Genomic DNA, 22,473 nt, shown 5'->3' with positions numbered 1-22,473 from the left:
TCAAATCCCAGTAAAATTAGATGGGCTTACTCATTTCTCAGTGACCATCTGACACCAGTGCAGTTGAAATCTTGCTTTCTGCTACAGCCTTGTAGTGATGGCAACATTCCCAGTATCAGAGAGAGCTTAAAAACATGTCTAATGGTATTTAAAATGCTGGCCTATCCGAGGGGATTTGCATCTGCATGCACTCAATGTCTATTGTATTAAAGCCGTGAATCATGGCTTCTATTGCAGGGCCAGAATGGAATTTCCCTCCCTATACCAATTAATAACTTGGCTTCCTATTTTTTTTCCCCCCTGTCTTTTCCTCCTTCTGCAGAGTTGTAGACAGACTAGAGGTGAAGGCCAGACAGACAGACTCGCTGGTGTCCTTATTCTATTATATTCTTCACTGGCGGGTCCTACTCACATGCCCAGGGCACAAACCTGACAAGTGGATGGTCAGCTCAGGAACAAGCCTGAATCCTGCCGTTAATACTCCCCAACTCCAGAGCACGAGCCTGACTCACTCTGCATGTGGCATTACCGTGTGCCCTTACGTGCTAAATGTATGGTACATCACAGGTCAGGAGACCAAACTGCTCAAGGGATCAGCAGCAGCACAGGAGCCAAGACTGTTGTTTGCAGTGAGACCCAGTAGCAATCACACGTCACTGAAAAAGCTGCTGAGGGCTCTCAGCTCATTTTTGAATGGTTTGGTGCGACTAAAGTAAGAAAGAAAAAGCAATACTTGGACAAATCTACATTCAAGGCTGGGCAAACCCCTTCACCTCTCAAGTATGGCTGCTAGGGATCAAAATGGGACAGAAAAACTAAAGAAATTCTGATTTTTCTGTAGCATTTTATCAATAGTGGGAAGAATAATGCAACAGGCAGTAGTAGAGAATACATGCTATTTAGGCTCCCCTTAAGGGTTAATGGCCCCGCTGTAAAGAACACTTTTCTAGAAGCAAGCAGGAAGAAGTGTCTTATCTACTCCATTTATTTGGGTGACAGGTATGAAAATGCTTTGAGCTAGAGTAAAACCATACAGCACCACAGCTGTCTCCATCCCTTCATGCATCTAGCATCATAAGGTAATTGGACTTACAAGCCTTTGCCTCGAACATGATGTAGCTGCTGGATTAGCTGAATGATGGATTAACGAGGAACAAAAGCTGGAAGGAACACTGGGGACTATTTATGTACCGGTACACACCTCCTTATCCAGTCCCTGTGCATCATTTCAGGAACTGTCCTAATCATTTAGTAGTTTCATCTTCCTCGAGAGTTGGAAACATTTCTGTCTGGATATTTTCACCCAAAAGAAAGGCTCCAGTTGTACAGACTGACGCCTAGCACAGATTCAGGTGCCCTCCAGATAGCCAGCATCTCTAAAATTTTGGTTCACTCCCTTTTAACTATCCTGAAATGTCCTGTGTATTAGTTTACACTATTCTCAACATGCTGGTTGCCTCACAGGACACAATCTGACCCTGACTGCAAGTAACGAGGAAGACCAAAGAGTGCTGCCGCCTCTCCCCTGCGACACACTGTGGGTGCTGGGTAAAGGTGTCCCTCCCAACACACCAGCCCTGCCTCCAAGGAGGGAATGGGTGAACACCCAGGACTGCAGCCCTGCTGTGAAAACAGCCTTAGGGGAAAGTGCAGAACGCAGCTCACGCTGCGCTGAACTCCCTTACATTTGTCTTCCTTCCTTACTGCTTTGATTCCAAGCTCTTTTCTAGGCAAACTTTCCATGGAGCTTGACTTTTCAATCAACTGCCTCTATTTGCTAAATTGCTCTGAAATTCCCTCTTCAGCCACGTGACGCACGCTGCTACTGCGCACCTCTCAAAACACCCCAGCCCCCAAATTTCCAGATGTTTTACTGCCATTTAGAACACGAGGATTTATTTTGCCCTTGTGAAACAGTCAATGTCATTCCATATATGCAAATGCAAACACAGGCTTCACAAAACCGAACACAAGCCAAGCAAGGCTTGGCTCTGTAGCCAACAGAAAAAAGGCAGCTCCCGAGCGAGAGCCATCCAGTTCAGCTCTTCACTGCTGCTGCTGCCCACCCTGAGCCCACTGGCCATCCTAGAAGACAACAGCTAAAGCAGGGATACGACAGAAGACTCCTGACCTGCAGCTTTCTGCTCTGGCCACGAGTTTATCTTTCCCATCTCAGTAGTTAGAATGGGGACTGGGTTTTAAACACTGGAGCCAGCATGCGCTGAGGAGAGCCAAGTTACATCTGTTAAGGCTCCTGTTATGCTGCCTGAATTGATGGATGCCGTAAGGAATGCATAAGGAAACTGTCCTTACATTTCTGATGCAGGATAAGATACTTTGCAGTAACTGTTCCAGGAGTACTCCTTTTGCCATGCTCTATTCCAGAACAATGTCTTTGCTCTGGGGGTACATCCATTATTTTCCAGTAAACCACAGAAAGTTAGAAAAGTATGTATGGTTGCATTAAAATGAAAATGTGAAACAGTCTGAAGTATATATAGTCTTGCACTACTTGCATTGATTTTGCTGATTCGTACCCCAACCTCATTGCCAGTTCAACTCTAGTCAAGCCAGCGGACGGATCTGCCCAGTGTGTGGAGGCCAACACACACCCACGCTTACCTGGTTCCTTTGTCAAGGGGAAGACATTTGGACTCATGTTGGCAAGGATTTAGTTCAGGAACGCAGTGGTTAATCACCTCATCACACAGTTCACCTGTGGCAAAAGAGAAGCGATAAAGCTATAACACAACTTGGGCAATCCTGAAGCAGCTCAGGGGTGGCAACTTTCCCTAAGTGGAGAGAGAGCTCAGTAGTACAGCAGGAAGCACCAATGTTGCCTGTGAAGGCACATGAGACTTAGTTAAATTGGGCTCCACCATCCTGTAGTGACCACACTGTTTCTATCCCATGAATTGAAAAGGCTGGTGTAAAAAGTACTGGCAAATAAACTCTACCTGCAGACAGACTAAGGATCAAAAGGGCAGTTCATGACTCAGAGCCTCTTCTATCAAAGCAACAAAGTGACAAACAAAAGCAACAGTGCTCATTAGACCATAACATTTTCGCAATGAAACATATTTCAGCCATAGTTAACACTCTGCCAAAGAAGCTGATTGGACACAATTCTGGAAAAGAACAACAACCCACAAACCCTCCCTCTGAAAACCTCTGCAACTCAATAATAGGAACCAGCTTTAGGACTGCATGCAATTATAAAACGTTCACTATTTATAAGAAAAGTGCTAGCTCTATTGTGCTCACAGGAGATGATGTCTTTTCAGAAAAAAATCCATCACATGTAAGCTCAGCTCAGCTGTTTCTGGGTATGGTGCGTTACATGCCATGCACCTCCCTGGATTTGTATAAATTTTAGTAATTAATAGTTCTAAAATGTTCAAACCCAGATAGTTTATTTAAACACCGCCCTTCTCTGAGCCCTAAACTATAAGGTCACACTTCAGAACCCCGGGATTTGAGATCCAGCCAAAGACCACAGAAATCTCTGCCCTCCCAAGAAACCAAGAGAAACCGAGCCCACACCTCCCAAAGCCTTGCAGGAAAAGCAAAGGTCAGGTATTCTCAGCACAGAACCCCCTAAAAGCTACAGTCCCAGAGTCCCTGTTGCAGCTTTATCAGAAGACCACATCTGGAGGGTTTCAAGGTTATGCATATTTTGTGTGCCTGCACACTGTATCTACCATCCCATGAGCAACAAGTCACGCGGGTAGTGTGGGGAAAGGCAGTAACGTGGGAGGCACTGGTGGGCTGGCAATGGTTCAGCCGTGTTTTCAGGGAGCTGCAGCTCCACCTGCCTTGGGAGAAACCTCGTTTTCAAAAATCCTTAAATGTCTAACTCTAGTGGCTACAGAGAAACACCTGGAAACACATGCCAAGCAAACCACAAAGATCAAAATTCAGCTGGAAAATGCAAATCGGAACCGTCTGTCTTTTATTGACCTTGTGATCTGGCAGGGATGACCGAGAGCGCAGTTTTGAGGCTGAGTGCTGGTGACAGGGATGGCTGAAGTTGATAACACCCCCAGATCACTCCTGCAGGGTCTCTCTCCCAAGCCTCTATCCTCCCTACAGCAAAAGCTACACAGCTCTCTGACTTCTCCTTTTAGAACAAAAGTATAGCATGTATGTGCAAAAATTACTCCATTTTTTTGTTTCAAACATGGAACGCCTAATGTATTTGCTTTTGAGAGCCGTCAAGCGTAAGTGGAGCACAAACTCAAGCCCAGGAGGCATGAGGGAGGGTACTACCAGCATAAGCTCTCTTTTCATGTGCCGTGAGGGTATGTAAAACGTACCCTCAGGACTTTTAGTGGGCTGGTTTTTTTTGTAATACTCGAAAGCCTGGCATGGCCATCTGCAGTGCAGAGTTTATTGTTCACAATATCAGTTATAAGACAACCAGTTCTGTCTGCAGCCAAGGAATCCCAGGAAGCCACCGCTATTGAGTGCTACCAAATCTTGCAACAGCCCTGGACAAATCCTGGGTGAATGTAGTGACTGTACCCAGCTCAGGAAAGGGGACATGGCAATGATATTAAATGCTGCAAATCCATGGGAATCAGGGAAATAGAACATTCACTGGACTTGAGGTTTGCCATCGTGCTTTGTTATTCCTCAAAAGCCAACTAAAAACGTTCAGGTCTTACAGATGTGAACACAGCTGTCACTGGGGACAACTATTAACACATTTTTGAGGTGGCAGAACCGGAGGGAGGCTTGCTTACTAAGCAGTCACCAAATCCACAGCCCACTGACCCTCCCAAATACTAAAAAGGAAAGTAGCTCCCTCGGCCTTTGGGCAGATCTGAACACAAGCAGGTCAGGACTTGCTACGACACCTGGACAACTGCCAGCTCGTCGTCTTGGTACTCCTCACGTCCCTCGCGTGCTACAAATCTCATGTGAAAATAAACATGAAAAAAAGTAACTAGCTGGGGATGTTAAAAGGATTCAATGATCTAAAGCTGGGAATATTTTTGGAAGACTGCTTAATAAGCGGATACAGTGTGGATAGATGTCTTCAACTATCCCTTCGCTAAAAATGGTCAATACATACTTTTGAAGCGTCTATTTCTTTTGTTGTTTTGAAGAAAAAGAAGCAGCCTTTAAAAAAAAAGAACAGATTCATAAATTCTCAAAGGAAATCATAATTCTTCTTAAAGTATTCTTCTCAACAGTCTTGACAAGTGCTTAGAGATCCAGTAAAAATCTCCCCAAATGTCAAATATTATGACTCACAGTGTCAATCTGAAGGCACCACTATCAAAATGTAGGAGAATTCTAGGCTAGGTACCAAACATAGCATCCAAAAAAAATTTATCATTTTTCATGCAAAACTTGGAACATTTACGGATCCTTCCTGTTATTTTTCCCATCTATCACTCATTAGGGAGCTCACTTGGGAATGTCTTGCAACTAAAGCAGCCTCATCTCAGGAAGAAAATTCTTCTCGATACATTATTTCAGGCTCCACCAATGCTCACTAGACATTGCAGAAAGCATGCCAGGGAAATAAAACACTTTCTGGAAAGCAAAACCCAAGGCACCAGCTACACAGAGACTTTCTCATATTTTATTCACTCAGAAAATATTTGGGCCAAAAAATTTGCCCTCAGACCTGAGAGTGAAATACTCATTGGCCACTTCAGTGTCAGTATCAGAGGAAAAATCTGATCCTCTCTTTTTTTTTTTTTTTTTTCTGGAGTGACACAAGGCTGCTTCTCTGTGCAGCAATTAAAGGTCTAGTCCAAAAGTCTCACCAGATAGCTATGCGAACCGAAAAACAAACTGGACATTAATCTTAGGCCAACTTCTAGCAGCCCTGATTGTCTTTGTGGAAGATATTTGATCATGCTAAAACAACATAACACTTCAGTGTAATGCCTTCCCAAACGCGGAAAACAATCCAACCTCCCTGTTTTCCTCTCTCCTAGGTATTCTCAAATTAGAGCTCCAATTTGGATAAACGAGGGTTTCTGAAATGCTTATAGAAAAGACAGGAAAATGACAACTATATTTCTTTTCTAATCAGTTAAGCATTTTTTAAATCCCAAATCATGTTTTTTGCTTCAAGCCACACTCCCTCTCTTTCATCCAAGCTGAAAAGAACAGCTCACCACGCAACGCACCCTAAAGAAGGAAAGTTAAGGCTACATCAGATTTACAAGAGAGAAGCCACTTGTGCCATCAGATTTTACTTTTCACAGCAGCCGGAGGCATCAGGTCAATGAAGCTCTGGGGGTTGTAGAACTGAGGTGTGACCTGAAGAGAGAGGGCACCTTTGGGAAGAAAGGCACATCCTCAGCTGTTGGGCACCGCATTTTGAACTTGTTAAGGTAACGAGTGCTTGTTTAGGAGAAGGAAGCATTATCCAGACGAAGGCAGCAGGCTGATCCGCCACAAAAAAACTAGCTTTCAGATTAGAGCCAAGTCATCCTGACAGGTGGAACGTTAACAGGTGGAACGCCCCATTGCTGCTGTCTCATGCATTAAAAAAAAAAAGACAGGAAAAAAATATCCCAGAATAGAAAAAGGTGTTCTGCCCCTTCAAAACTACTTCCCTTGTCCGCTTCACCAGCACTGCTCGTTGCTTCACAAAAAGAAAAAAAACCACAGCAAAACATTTTTTTTTGGTCTCATGCAATGCTTTCCTGGTCTTACTTTTTCAGCAGAATCATGAATTTCATGGGGTTTTCCACAATCACTTTTCACAGGGCTCACTGCTTACGACGAGCTGCCAAGAAACATGCTGAGGCTTTTCTGTAGCCTTCCACACGTCTCAGAACGAAGCCAAAACAACAATAGAGCAATAAAGATGACTTTTACACACAGTTTAATAATCACCTTTTTTTTTTTTCCGTTCTGTGCTGTCATTGAGAGCTATTTATTTCATGCCACATTAGGCTTTTAAAACCAGGATCCAAGCTACAGTATTTCTCCTTAATCGGTAAAAGAGAGATTGGATGCAGTAATCATATTTTAATTATTTATCTGTAAGCAAAACTGCAGTTCTGAAAAGACAATCTAGACCACCAATTTGCAACCAGCAAGTTGGATGAATTTGTCTTTTGTCTCCTGTGTCAGTTGTGTGACACTTTGTTCTCTCATTCAGGTTATTCGTGAAATAATTGATAAAGCAACACAGAAAATATTCTCATCCTTAATGTAAGAGAAGCTTTTGTAGGGTTTGGAAGATTAAAAGCAAAAATGCCATCAAGAATTTCACAACATGACTTGAGAAAAGGAAAGTGCTTATAGTGAAGAAAGGATGAAGAAAGCCTGGCCTTTATCCACAGAGGAAACTTTTACAGGCTGCGCAGGGAGAAGATATATATTTGAGTGGTTAAATAGTGTGTTGCAATTTTCTGAGCTTTGCCAGGTAAGCCAGAATGGAACTCTTCTCTGTACTGCTAATAAAAAAAATACCATACTGTTTTTCTCATAAGAGATTACTCATTTTATACCTAATAACTTGTACCGGAAGAAATGTTTTTTGTATTCTGTCTTCCCCTTCTCTCTTTTCAGTTATTAAAAAGAAGTCATGGCCAACTGGAAACTTCAGGCAAACACAGAACCTGAAAATGGCTGAGTGGAACAAGCATAGGATGTTCCTCCAAGAAAATAATCCAGTTAGGAATGTTGCTGATTTTTGATGAAAATTATTTGAGGCTCACATTAGAAGATATATATAAAAAAAAGTTAATATTTTACTTCCAAACTGTTTCGACTTGCAATGCAGAAAAGAGAAACTGAAAATCCTTCAGTAGCTGCCACGTTAGATACCAAAACATAAAAGAAACTACCTGGAATGCACTGTAGCAGAATTCTTTTTCTGCGTTATTAATGAAGTTTGCTCTTGCCGGATGAACACTGCTCACAGTACTTAGTAGGCAAAGAACTAAAAGTTACTTTATGCTTTTTACTGTGTAACAATGCTTTAAAAACTCCTATCTGAGCTTTCACATATCAGGTTTTGGACTATTGAGCAGGAAACTGACATTATAGACTCCACACTGAGATTCCCAAAGCGCCTTGTTTTCCAGAATTAAGGAGCGATTATCTCTAATCTTGAGGTTAAACAAAGGCAAAACTGGGTAGAGAAATAATGCTCCTTTCACTATTTCTGAGTCTTGAGGAAGGAATACATTCCAGTTCTACGCCCCACCAAAGTACAAAAAAATCATATTCAACAGCCCAAAAGCCCCAACAACAGAGTACGTAAAACATTAACTAAACCAGACAATTTCCAGTGCTCTTCCAAGGTGGTAACTTGCATATCCCTCCTAACCACTGTGCCTGGAACAGATCCTACTTTTGCTGGACCCCCGACATTTTTGAGCTGTATTACTTCATGTGGATGTTTCCCAGTTGTGTGATTTGTCTGGAATCGATTAGGGATCGATTCAGTTATTCCCAGAATCCAGTGCATCCAGTCACAGCTGAGATGCCATACGTTTTCTGAGCCACCCTCTCAGGGCTCAGCATCCAGACAGGACACTGGACACAGTGCCGATACCAAACCAGGACACTGGGCACGCTGTAGATTCATGCTGGTCTGAACGGGGGCACAGGGAACAGGGGTTGTGGTCCCTTCATAATGCTTTGTCTCTACCACCCCTTCCTTCTCAGGCTGTTCCCCTGCTCCAGCACGGGCTTCCCCCGTGGGATACAGTCCTGCATGAACTTCAACGCGGGTCCTTCCCACAGGCTGCAGTTCTTCAAGAACTCCTCCAGCGTGGATCCTTTCCATGGGATACAGGTCTTCAGGAACAGAGTGAAGGGACACCGTTCCTGCCAGAAATGCCAGAAAAGCTACTCCTACATGGGCTCCTCCTCTCCACGGGCTGCAGCTCCTGCCAGAAGCCTGCTCCTTGCCTGGGCTCTCCATGGGCTGGAGCTTCTTTCAGGGCATGCCCTCCTGCTCCAGCAAGGGGTCCTCCACAGGACCTCCACAGCCCGTCGTTCACGGGCTGCAGGGGGACAACCTGCTTCACTGCGGTCTCCTCCTAAGGCTGCAGGGGAATTTCTGCTCCAGCACTTGGAGTACCTCTTTCTGTTTCTTCTTCAGGTCCTTTGGCAGTTGCATAGTTGGTTCTCTCACATTTTTTCATCAGCATTGCTGATGGGCTCAGCTTCGGGCAGTGGCAGGTCTGACAGTGGAGCAGCTCCTGATCTCTTCTCACAGAAGCCACCCTTACATTCCTCCCTACTCCTCTGCTTCCAAAACCTTGCCATGTAAACCCAGCACAGCCTTTGAACCAATGGGGGTCTTTGGAGAACACCTGATTTACTCATTTCCTACTGACAGTTCTAATGTGGTCGTTGCTGTGGTGTCGGAGTGCTGAGTACACCGACTGTCCATAGGTGGACTCTGCCCCTCCCAGCTTCAGTAACTGGGCGGTTTGCACCACCTGCCAGTAAGCGGGCAAGTAATGGGCTTGTGGTTAACGTCGAACCCTCTGAGGTGTTTCTTCACAGGTTGGATTTAACAAATCATTTGTGGATGGTGTCCACTCCAGCCATCCTTTAAGACAGTGGTAGTAGTTAAGGTTATATTTTCTTAGAGATGCACTGTGGTCATGATGAACAAAGAGAAGTTCTTCAGTATATCTGGTTCCCCAAACATGACACTTTACCCTTAAAAAATGAGAATATGACCAGAGGAAATCCTGGAGCTGCGAGGTCCCACACAACAGGGCACCCACACTGAGCCTGAAGACAGCAGCCCCACCACCTACCGCGCTGTTTCTTTCTTCAGTGCCAGTACAAGGACATAAGAGAGTCTGATCTGATAGCAATGACATGTGATTCCCTCTTAATAAAACAGGGCGGGTGGGCTTAGGCTCTCAAATAAAGCTAAAAACTTCCAGCTCTTCCAGTGCTTCACATTCTGTTACCCAAGTGGGAAATGTGGGTGCCTTTTATGTTTTGCACAGAAAGCAAACCCACTTCCCATTTGCCAAGTAACTAAACTTGAGAGACTTCCATGTAAAGCAGAACTCCTTCAAAGAAAAGGAAGAAACTACACCAAACTTTGACCACAATTTTCTCCATCTCAAGGAAATTAAGGCTGATGTTCCACAGTTTTAAAAGAGGCTGATGATAAAGCGCTTGTTTAAGCCTTCACCTTTTATTAGGCTGCCCAGATCTTTGTGGAACGACCACTACTAAAAACTTCTTGTATCAAACACACAGTTAAAAACTCACAAGGTGAAAATAAAAAGCCCTACAGTTGACCCTTCTCAGCTTCATTCAGCTGCCACTGGTGCCACTGGGGATCGTTGCAGATCAGCATCACAACGGTCAGTGATGGGAAACGGGCTGGAGAGCTCCAGCAAAGCGTGTCGGTCCCCAGTCACCACACAATTTCTTTCTTCCAGAGTCGTTTGGATCGGCAAAGCGCTTGGCTTTGGCCAAGCAACGTTACCACAATCAGATACGCCCGAAAAAAAGGGATCATAATCACTAACAGTGAATAGTGTTCTGTCTAAAAGTAGCATAACTGCAAAAATCTCAGATGCCACAGGACACCACAAGGTCCCCTAAGGTAAAAGAGATCTTAGCCTTCTCTTCCAAACACATGAAACCAGAAATAGTTTCTAGTTGTTGGGGTTTTTTCTGAGATATTTTTTCCTTATGATACAAACTGCTTGCAGATTTTTCCCAGGGAAACAAACTATTTTAAAACACTTTCTCCCCCCTCTCCCTGCCTTAGGATGCCATGTATTTTAGAAAAGACCTATTTTCAGTAGTAGAAGCCACTTTTTTTTTTTTTTTTTTTAAGTTTCAGAACAAAGAAGTGTGACTATTTGCTGAGGCTTTTTTAGAATACTTAGCGAAAAAATGAAATATTTCCTGATTTTTTTGTTAATGCTACATATTTCTGCTTCTGGCTAAAATCAAACAGATAGGAGGAAGGAAAAATCACAGTAAACAAACCAATCAAAATAAACTAACAAGTAAAGCATAAAACCATTCAGAGTACCTAGTACCTATTTGGTACAGCCCATTTAGTTTTTCATGTATGTTTGGACACCTCTTTAAGTGGAAGCACAGAGAATAATGAGACTCAGGGGAGGATCTCCTTTCGGAGGTATGAAATTCTATATCTGAACTCAGAACTATAAGCAAAACAGTGATGGCTCTCAAGACGGTCTATGACAGCAGCGAGCAGAAAAAAGGAAGGGAAGGGAAAAATTGCATGAATTTTGTCTGACGTTTTTAAAACACAAAGCCAAGGAGACAGCGGAATGTCTACACCGACAGCTGGAGACAGTCCATGTTAAAGCCCCAAAGACAAAAACTAGAAAACTACAAAAAGGAAAGGAACTGGGGTGACCAATCTAATTCATAACTTCCTCTTTTGATGTTCCTATATATGCTCCTTTTTGAAGAGAAGGAAAGCCTACAGAACTGTAAGGAGGAGCTGTGACCCTCTAAGGGGTCTGATCAGGTGGTAAACCAGCCCACGGAGTGCTTGGGCTTTAGAGCTGGCTGGATTTGGGTACACGGTTATCCTGGAGATACACATTTAAAATACACATTTAATACACATTTATAATTTATTAATATAATTAATATAATACACATTTATAATTTAGCTTCAAGATTAAAATAACCACTCGGGGAGAGGAAAAATAAGACATCAGCTGACAAGAAAAGTCATCAGGACTCTGCTACACAGCACGACTATGGGTCTGATTATGTAAATACAGGCAACAAACATTGAAAATTCTGACTTTAATAGTGGTGAGAAAACCTGGTGGTACAGGTAATGGCTTGGATATTTTTTATAGCAGTCAGCCATCTGCCTGCCCTCCCTTTCTGTTTTGTCTCCTTTAGCTGTTTCATAGAATTAATTTATATTTGTTTTCAAGTTATTAGATGGAACTAGGAAGGAGGCTATTGTGTGAGCGTGGGTTGGTTTCTGGTATTTTTTTTTTATTTAAAATGAAAGCGAAATGGGACTGGAGCGTGGGAAATTCCTTCCCTCAGCAGTCACTTTACAAAGTGGCCATTTTTCATCTGCTCTGAGCAGGGGAAAAGACTGTCAAAGAATTTTAAAGGAAAACACCACAAAAAGTTACTAATTGAACAAAGATCTCTGGCCTTCATTATTCCAATGAAAGAAAGCAAAATTTATGCATCATTATTTGAGATATTGTTTCCTAAAAAGGCTATAACAAGTAAAACTAGACAGACAGAAGATAAAGCAGGAAAACACCAAGGTATGGAAAAAACCCAAACCCTGGATACTGCAAGTCTGTCAACAGTCAACACTTCCAACACAGGCATTTTTAATTTGCATTTCATTTAGGAACATAAGATTTACTATCATGATTCAACCATTAGTCAACTAAATTGAGGGGGATCCCAAATATCTCTTACGGAATAACACACATAGATGCTCTTGGCTCTTGTTTGTCCCTGTATTCAGACTATTCTTTGTATTACGACATACACATATTTCATACATGCGGCGTTCACTGTAACATCACTGCAGTCTTACCAGAGTTATGGCATCCAAGGCCACAAGAGTGATGAGGGATTCAGACTACCTACGCCGCAGCGCTACCACAGCCTGCCTACCTCTACAGCTGAGAAAAGGAATCTGCAACAGCTGAGCTGGGCATCCTACGACCAAGAGCCTGAACGTTACTCAAAACATCACAGATTACCAGCACAGAAACACCGAGTCCGACCCCCGGGTGTAACACAGACCACTCGTGAGTCCTTCCAGGTGACTCATCAGGCTCCAAAACAAAGGAGAAGCACATTTAGGTAATTCTCTCATCACAGTTCACTAAACTCTTCCTATTTTTAAGCAACATGAGTTACCGCAACCCTTCAGATTTCCAATTTAAGCAACAGCCCTGTCTTTGCAATCTTTTTCGCTTATGATTCATATTATATTGTCCAGAAGTATTTCTTGTACTTTTTCAAAAACTCAGTTTGCTTCAACTGTAGTCAAAGCGATTGCCTGCACTCCGATTGCAAATGCTTATTGTGTGGTACATCCAATTGTGTGGCATATAAAGTTGTGTGATACATCCAATTGTGTGGTATATACAGTTGTGTGTATCCCACATTGCAAGCCTGGGGTCTAGTATTTGACAAACTCCCCCTAATAAAGCATAAGCACAGAACAGACAGGTAAAATAATAATAATGAAAAAAGCTGGAAGTTGATTAAAAATATTTCAAAACTGATTCTGAAGTATCGTATGAATTCTCTGGCCCCTATCCAGATTGCCATTTGAGAAGAAATCCCAATCTAGTTATTTCCTACCTTTTTTGTCTGCCAAAAAAAAAAAAAAAGAAAAGAAAAAGAAAAACTGCAATATGTCTGTGAAAAGGAAAGCAAATTTGCATATAGACTGGATTAATTTCCTTACTAGATATGACTTTTCTTGGCTGGGCAAATATGTTTCCTCTTGTAAATGTAAAGACTGTGCCTCCTTGTATGGAGTTTTGTTTGAAACCACCCAAGAACAGTTCACATAAATAGTGCACAAGTAAGCACAATGGGCTCCACATCCTATAAGCAAGACTCTGTACTCCACTAAGCTGAACTTTTTCATTTTTTGGCAGAAAGACCATTTTCGAACTCCAATAAATGTACATTCAAGTTATAAGGCTTTTCCCAGCTCAAGATTTACATGGGCCTCCTTTGTATCAGCCACAAAAGTATTTTAAGAGTTGGGAAATTCTAGAAGCTTTCCTCCTGCCTTACTCAGCCACTCAAGCTTGATCCTCGTTAAATCCCCTGACATGTAATATATCCCAGCGTACAAGAAGCCCTTCATTACTCCTCCATGCTTAGAAGGCAATAAACCCATTTCAAAGGCTGGAAGTAGGAACTCTCGCAGGTGTTTCCTTACGGCTCCACGCTGAGCCAGGACGGCCACGCTAACGCCGTTCCAGGGACCCAACGCTATGCTCCAATCGTGACTTGAGAAAAATGCATTTCTAGATTCCAGTTAGGAGGGTCTCTGCTCGTGCAGAAGGTTTAGGAAGAACTTTACCTGAAATGCAGGATGGGCGCTGGAGACACAAATCCCATTTCTAACTCATTTCCCAATTCCTGTCACTGTGGGCTTAGGAGGTGAGGGCACATCTGCCGAGCTGGGCTGGCACTGCAAGACTACAACCAAGCCTGCAATTTCCTACACAGCCTTTGCTCCTCCACTTGTGAAACAGAGACAATGAATTTAAGGAGCACAGTGTCAGGCTCATTTTCTTTAATAAATGCAGACCTCAGATTGTGGGTGAGCCACACCCCCAAAGCTGTATTCCTACCATAAATCATATAGGAACAATTTTTATTTTCCAAGATTCAGAACAGTTGTACAGCAGACTCTGCTCAGTACTGGCAATACTTCTGAAATACATTTATAAAATGTGAGTGTAGAAGCACAGATTTTCTGACATCCTAAGCTTCACTATTTCTTAACGCATTTTACAATGAGACATCAGTATTTTGACTCAGAAAAGTGAACATGTGTATTGTAATAGTGGAAGAACAAACACCTTTCCAGTAAGACATCCAGGTTGCTTTAAAATGGGACTAGATTCTTGGTTAATTAAACACTCATGGACCAAGTAAACGTGCATTTGGACCTTCCTTTACGCGCCTGAAGGGACTCCTCATGGATTCCTGGCGGCCCTTTCTTACCTGTGTAATTGGGAGGGCACAGACAGACATAATTGTTGATCCCATCCACACATGTAGAGTTATTCTCGCAGTCATTGTCTTCGCAGTCATCTGGGTTTATTTCACACCTCTCCCCCTCATACCCAAGGGGACAAGAGCAGCTTTGGAGAAAGAAAGAAAATAAATAATAAAATTAGCACGGATCCGAAAGGGCAGAAAGTTTGAGGCATAAAACTGAAATGAAAACCTAAAAATGAGTTTCTGGAGCCAAAGCTGTGAAGTACAAAGCACTTTAACCCTACGTGTTTGGCAAAAGGCACAGTCTGACGGTTCATGGGGTCATGTAATTATTTACATGAGACATAAAAGCATCTGCAGGAGACAGCCTCTGCCATGCTTCCCTTTGCTTTCTTTGCTGATAACCCTAGCCCTGAGTTGAAGTAAGCGACTCCAGGGCAGAGGAGTAAGCACTCATCACAATATTCAAATTCTTGGCTTGTCTGTTCATGATTTTTAAGTGTGTGGATATTTGCCTACCGAGGACTGCATGATCATAGGGCAGCTTGGCAGCTTTCGGATAGCTTGTTCTCTTTAAAGAATAACAGCTGAAATTGAGTTTTACAGACACGGACAATTTCTTCTTATTACGACTTTGTTAACTTGTCCAAACAAGAAATGTTTGGGAATGATCAGTTTTACAACCATGCAGCAAAGTTTCAGAACTTCTGCATCTCCTCCTCCAACGCCTATTTGTAGAAGAGCTGATGATGTCTAGATAATTCAACTAAAAATCAAACAATGGCAGAGCTTAGTGATGGTTCTGTGAGGATGTGGACACTATTGACAAAAAATTGCACTGAATAATTTATCTCACGAAACCTGAAGAATGACTTTAATTTTTTTTCCATCCCTGTTACCTCTCTAGATCTAGAAGTTACGGAGAACCTTTGTATTTTAAACGAGTTGTAAGTGAGGAAGAGGCAGAGGCCATAATCTCCTAAAGAGAGAGAGCCTAAAAACTTGTGCTAAGTGCTTCAGTCATTTCAATGTCTTTTAAGAAGCCAGCAACAATATTTGAAGCGTCAGTTCTGAAGCGTCAGCATCATTGTTCACCATTCCCAGAAAGCGTGTGTGGAAGGGACGGTTGTTTCGAGTCCCAGTCCAAACGACACACTCGCTCAGCTGCTCATTTCCTTTCCCACGCAAGTTCTGGTGGCAGAAAAGGAACTGAACACCTATAAAATACTACTGACTGCTGAGGAGGAAAACCAGAAAGCACCAGATCCATTACACTAATCGCCATCCACTGCTTTCAGAAACCAGAAGAACTTCCAGCGTGGAGACAGCTGTAGGGTCCTTCTTTTCAGCTCAGATGGACAAAGGGGACATGGGGTGGTTATCCTGCTTTATGGAGGTGACATGGGGTTGAGGAGGGGAATGCCCTCAAGAAATAGGTCTTCAGAATCTGTGAAGAAAACTGCAGCACTTTTGGGCTGGTTGCTGTCAGCATGGCATTTACTCCTGTGTGCCACAGAGCGAGCAGAGTGCGGGGACTCCTGGGGGAGGGATAACACAGAGCTCTGCATCCACCTTCAGCAGGTCCTGAGGATAAGGTTAGATTCTTCACAGCATAGTGCAAGCTCAGAAACTAAGGGAAGAGTACAGAGAAAGAAAAGGGGCAGGGAATTTGTCCAGAGCCACCACAATGGCAAGATCTAGATGGGAACAGAGCACGCATATAGGTCACCTGCCAACAGTCATCTTCACTCGGCTCTGCAGGGGCCATTCACAGGCGATGAGAGTTAGAAAACCTTCACAATGAATAAGCAAAACCAAACCCGTGCAAATAAATCCAATTTAAGACACAATAAATCAGTAAGAAGTATTTTCTCTTCTTGTCTCAGGCTCATTATTGCTACTGAAACATGTCCTCTCGCTGACCCTGCAATGATCCAGAGGATCACAGAGGCTGATAAGGAAGAAGAGCTGGCACACCATTTTTTGTTGTGATGCAAGTGTTGGGGAGAGGGTTAAAGACATCTAAATACAGTGACACATTCATTATGTCTCCCTTTTCAATTACAAACCGAAGTCAGCCATAAAAGCATGCTCCAGGCTGCAACTTGGCATCCATGGTCTCAGTTTGGGAGAACATTTTTTTTTTTCTCTCTCCCTTTAGAGAAAAGCAACAAGAGTGGCTTTGCACTGCCTATTTTTATGCGAACACAGCACCATTTCCCTTCCACAAAAGGACTGGGACAACTTGGATGTATGCAATTAAAAATTATATTATTAAATACCACCACAGTAATGGTTCAGCTCAGTAGAGTTACCATTAGTAACAATACATATGGGATTGTTAACACACAATTCTAGTATTAGGACACATTCCTTACTAAAAGAAATGTCAGCATAATTGATGACATTTGGCTACTGCTACGTATATATTGTAGGATGTCTTTACATTATTGTTTACGTACGATTCTTTATTTTGATTTGCATTCAAATGTGCCAAATACAAGGACTGAAATTAAAAGACAAAACGTGCTGTTCAGGACACAGATTGAACCACAGGTTGAAAGAGTTGCAGTTTGGGACTGTCTGTATTTATTTTCCCAGAAAAAAAAAAAAAACCTCAACAAAAAACCAACCAAACAAAAAACCTTAGAAGTAAAACACAGTTTGCAGAGTGACTGGAAGGTCATCAAACTTGGATTTCAGCTGACCGAGAGAGAAAATTAATTCCAGAGACTTTGTACTGACTAAATAGTGAAGCAGCGTGAGATAGCATTTTATTTGGATGTCAGTAACCATGGAACCACACAGGAAAATACGATTTTCTAAGATGCTGTGATTGCATAATGGTCCGAATTCCCTACTTCTCTAGTTCAGCAGTTTTTCCATCAGTGCTGTGTTTTCCCCCCAAAATAAAGAACTAAATAAAACCCCATTATCCTCATGAAGGTGGAAGGGAATAGAGAACTTAATGATAAGCATTTTGGGGGTAAACTTTTGGAGTTGCATTATACTGACATTTTTTAAGTTTACTATATTCAATTTATTTTTTTCATAAACTCTAATGAAACAGTTTAGCATTTGTTTATTAAAATGGTCATATATACAGTGTATCACATTTCAAAAAAATCAACTTTTAAATAGAGATAGTAAATTCTTTCACGAATATTTTAGCTTCTTGGTAAAGGAGCTTTTTACAGCTACATCCCAATGGAGCAGCCTGTAAGTCTGGAAGCACAACGTTTTTCCTTGAACTAGGCAGAATTAACACTAGGGAGCTAATCAGTTCCAGGATTTTACATTTATGAGGGAACTTAAAGGTTGTGGAAAATGCTAAAGAAAATGCTCTGGAAAATCGAGGCTGTTTTATATGGAGAGAAGTTAAAATAATCCAGAGACTTTGCTTCCCAGCGCTGCAGGTTATCAAGGATCAGCTGGTTGCCTGTGGCTAACTAAAACGGAGCTGAGAGCTCTGCCTACTTCATCAAAGTCTTGCTCACAGGCATGCTAAATGACCAGGACATGTCTGATCAACCATCTTTTTTAATCGGTCCCAATAAGTATCTTTTTTGGCAGCCTTTTGTCAAAGGACGTAGACGAGATTAGATTAGAATGAGCAATTCCAAGGGAGGAAGAACTTTGTGTTTACAGTCCTCGAGCCACGTGATGTCACTTAACTATTCTTTAATACAGAAGTCAATCCTACCTGAAAAAGAGTGTAAAAATCACTGAGAATCGAGAAAATGCAAGGATAAAAGATGCCAAGAGGGACTGCAGATCTCCAGCTGAACCTTTGCCCTTGGGCTGCCCCACCAGGACGTGCTATTACAACAAATCTGAGCCTCTCACTCCCCTGCTGCGGCCAGCCCTAGTGGGTACCGGGCACAGCGGGCGAGTCAGGCTGGAATCTCACTCATAACTATGAATTTCCTGTCTTTGCCTGGGGAACATCACCACCTTGGCATTATTCAAAATGTAATTTTCTTGTCTAAGGCTACAGAAACTTGAGAGTTAAACTGCTTGGCATTTCATAGGGAGAGAGCTTTGGCTTAAGTTTCTTTTTTACAAGAGTAAAGATTTGACAAGTTTGGCAGCAGAGCTTGTGTACGAATATATTTCCCTAGGGAAGCGAATATACAGAAGATATAATTTCTTTTACAGGCCACACAACACAAAAATCCAAGGAGGCCTCTCATGGAAACGTTTTTGACATCCGCTTCCTCACAGCATATAATCTAAGGCAATGTTTTCCCATCTTGATGAAGGCAATTCATATGCACATAACTCTGACTGCTGCCGTCCACTGGAGACATTTGCCACCAAAAAACTCCAACCAACCAACCAAATTCAATCTCAAAATGTCTCTTTATCTTCCCTGCCACTGACTGTTCCATCCTCACACCACGTTTCTCTGTGACATGCTAAAGCTCCGCAGTCCTCTTCTCTGGAGCCGCTGGGGCTATGGACTGACTGAATTAAAAACACGGAGAGAAAATGGCAATGAGCTGAATGTTCAATTTTATGAAGCAAGATTTTGATGAGATATGGTTTTATGTGTCTTTTATTAGACCAACTGAAACTATATAAATAACTATAAAAGCAGAAACCTTCCCCAAAACCCTCAAATGTTGTTAAGTAAGAAAACCACCCTTGCAGCTTTACAGAGGATCTCAAAAACGACGTTCATTTGGAACTGAAGCAAAGCCTCTGAAACTATAAAATTCTTCATGGGAAAAACTCAGAAGTAGCTTTCATTTCAGGTCATTCAAAACTTTTTACTTTCTGTCATAGAACAAAACAAAAATGTTAAAGAAAAACCTGATCCAAAATATAAGCTGAAGCCTTTCATTCTAGTACTATGGATATTATAAAATGTTTTACTAGCATGTTTTTAGTATCAGCTACACTTTTGAAAAATGAGTACCGACTGACAGAAAACAGATATTCTAATATAGTACAATTTTGCTTCAATACAGGCTGGAAAAAGCTATCTAAACAGAATTATGTGAGGGCGACCAGAAGAGAACCCGAACGAAGACCACCAGACTTTTATTTCTCTCAAGCAGAAACTGAACCTGAATTTGTACACCAAAAATCACTGAATCAATAAGGGGTACATCCGATCATAGTAGTGGTTTCATCAAAATCTAGCAGCCCTGTCAAGGAGCACGACCATTTGCATGTGCTAGGATCTGCAGAGCCTCCTGGTCCTCTCCCTCCAGCAAGGACCAGCATGACCTTACAGACGTACCTCAACCCAGGAGATGAGCTCTGAGCTCTAAATTGCCCCTCATGGAGACCTTGTGTTCTACTCCTCTCCTCACAGCCTGAAAGCCTCAGGTAGTTACTTGCCACAGAGCCCTATGGTGTCCCTCCATCTCCATCAACCTGTGTTTTCCCACCCTACTCCTGCGTCCAGAACCCTCTGGATGTGTTTCTGTAAAGGGTGGGCAGGCCCAGAGCTAGGAAGAAGCTTTGGGGCATTTCTCCTGTTTTCTGCTCCCCCAATTTATCCCCCCTACAGGGCAAAATGGAAGATGTTCTGTGCCTCATTCCTGCATGAGGGATTTGGGGCATCAAAAAGAAGCTACAATGCTTTTCTGGAGATATAAAAGGCATCCTAGCTCTGGCAGGTGAACAGGAGTGGAGTGCTGACCCCCCACCACAGCCAACAGTCACCCAGACTTTCACCCAGCCCTTTTTAGTTTGAAAAATATTCTGTTTTCTGACACAAGATGACTCAGGTTTGCTGACTTGGTTAACAAACAGTTAACATCAGCTGGAGCAGCCTTAATCACAGCTGAAACCAAACTGGAGTCAAGCTGTACTGGTCTGCTTACCCCATTTATAAACCTTGTGGTTCTGGGTCTCTCTCCAGCTGTTATTGATAGGAAGCTATAGACAGGAGAGGACAAAGCAGGGGCTTCGGTAAAGTATAAAAGAATTTAGGAGTGAGGCTTTTACATATGCAGCATAGTGTACTTTTGTACATACTTAGTGCAACAAATAGTACAAATACTGAGGATGAAATCCATGAAAATTTCAGCAACTCTTTAAAGAAACATTCCTGTCAACTTCAACGACAACTAGTGGCCAAAGCTTCAAACTTGTATTTTCTTAGCTGTAGAGTAGTGCCTGTAGCAGCACAAATCTCCCAGGTACCTCATGAAAATTTCTGGAGTTTCCCCACCTATGCAGGCTACAGCACTTTTCTAGGGGAAAACTGAAATCGGTAACACCAAGCTGTAAAGGTTACTCTCCAGCAGGCACAATGCTCAAAATGTGGCAACCTCTCCACGTTTTTTAACTGTTTCTTTCCAGTCTGTTTGTGTATGGATTCTTCAGCATGAAAACATTTTGCATCTGGTTGTCAAGCAACAGATGCTTACTTTACAAACACACACACACAAAAAGGGTATATGTGAGTTTGAAATGCCCAGAGGAAAATTAGCATGCAGATAACACAAGATAGATCAGGGAGACTGCTCAAAATAGCTCTTAGGAGTATATTCCATTATGAGAAAATAAGGAGGCCTGTTTCAGAGGAAACAACATCACACCAATGAAAACAAATTCATTATTTTGTATGGCAAACACAAGTGTCACATGCAGCAGCTTTTACAAAGTAGCCATCACAGTACATTAATGCAAAGTAGAAGCACATTTAATTTTATCAACTCGTTTTAAATGGACTTTGCGTTACTACCTGAATCCATCTTTATTTGCCTCGGTGAGGTGGCAGGTCCCTCCATTCTCACATGGATTTTGAATGCAAGAATTAATGGGCACACTGCAGTCTCGACCCTATTTGGAAAAATTCAAAAGAAACAAGGTTAGTAAGTCTCATGTCACCTGAATCAATGTCTCTTGCTCCCTCACCATTTACAGGAGGTCTGTGGTCTTCAGACCCATCACATCCCCGCATGTTCTTTATTGACAGATACATTGATCACTTGAGAATTCAGGCAGGGCAACAGCTGTGGCCAACGGGACTGGTGGGTACCTTGGTATCATTTCAGTCTCGAGATTTTAGTTAACTCTTTCATTTGACTGTTTTAAGGAAACAGGTGGTTTCCTCATTACTTTAACCTCTAACGTTACTTAGAATTAATCATGACCAAAGGTAAGCGGAAGACCACAAACAGTCAGCACAAGACCACAGAGCCAGCGCTCATTCAGCTGCACTTACCAAGTGCTCGGTTAAATACTGTAACAGCACACCATACTCATTACTACACATTGTCAAAACCTAAAGGGGAAAATTCATTTTCACCGTGGGAGCTGAGTTTGAATTTCTGTACAGAACACACCGAAACCTGTTCAAGATATGATCGTTGAATCAGATCCCTTCTTAAAGTGCCCTAAAATGGACATCAGTTCCAATTGAACTTCATTGGCTTGCAAAACCTCCACTGTTACTGACTTTTTGTTGGCTCTTCAAGGCATAAACATATTTCTCTGATCATTATATTCTGCTGATTAGAACAAGCGATTTGTAAAACTGGCAAACAGATCAAAGGGTCTGGTCTTGCTTTTCAGTTACTCACACAGTAGGGTGGAATAAAGACACCCAAAAGCCTCAATACTCAAGGGATTTGAGCAATCACAAGAAGTTCAAGAGATTGCTCTACTCTTCCTACTGGAGATCCTGTTGGCAGTGGCCCTCTGCCAGCTCATCTACTGGAAAGCTGATAGATGACTGCAATCAAGATGAGAAAAATATCTCAGGAGATACATTAATTCAGCCAAGGTTGCTGTTTATCTTTCTCCCCTTGGTTTAAAAAC

The 22,473-nt window shown here is 42.3% G+C and overlaps 1 protein-coding gene across 1 annotated transcript in view; it reads right to left on the bottom strand.

Moving 5' to 3' along the window:
• LOC104280858 (slit homolog 3 protein-like) overlaps positions 1 to 21,492 on the bottom strand; it is a gene marked incomplete at both ends in the record, with an annotated part of 32,249 nt that extends 10,757 nt beyond the window's left edge. The window contains 3 exons of the mRNA XM_009878648.1: positions 2,623 to 2,716; positions 14,695 to 14,834; positions 21,395 to 21,492. Coding sequence (XP_009876950.1) covers positions 2,623 to 2,716; positions 14,695 to 14,834; positions 21,395 to 21,492 — 332 coding nt within the window. The remainder of the gene's footprint in view (positions 1 to 2,622; positions 2,717 to 14,694; positions 14,835 to 21,394) is intronic.
• Between the last annotated feature and the right edge of the window lie 981 nt (positions 21,493 to 22,473).

The sequence above is a fragment of the Apaloderma vittatum genome, unplaced genomic scaffold (assembly GCF_000703405.1).
Source record: "Apaloderma vittatum isolate BGI_N311 unplaced genomic scaffold, ASM70340v1 scaffold29381, whole genome shotgun sequence".
NCBI lineage: Eukaryota > Metazoa > Chordata > Aves > Trogoniformes > Trogonidae > Apaloderma > Apaloderma vittatum.
This window is presented reverse-complemented; position numbering and strand designations above follow the sequence as displayed.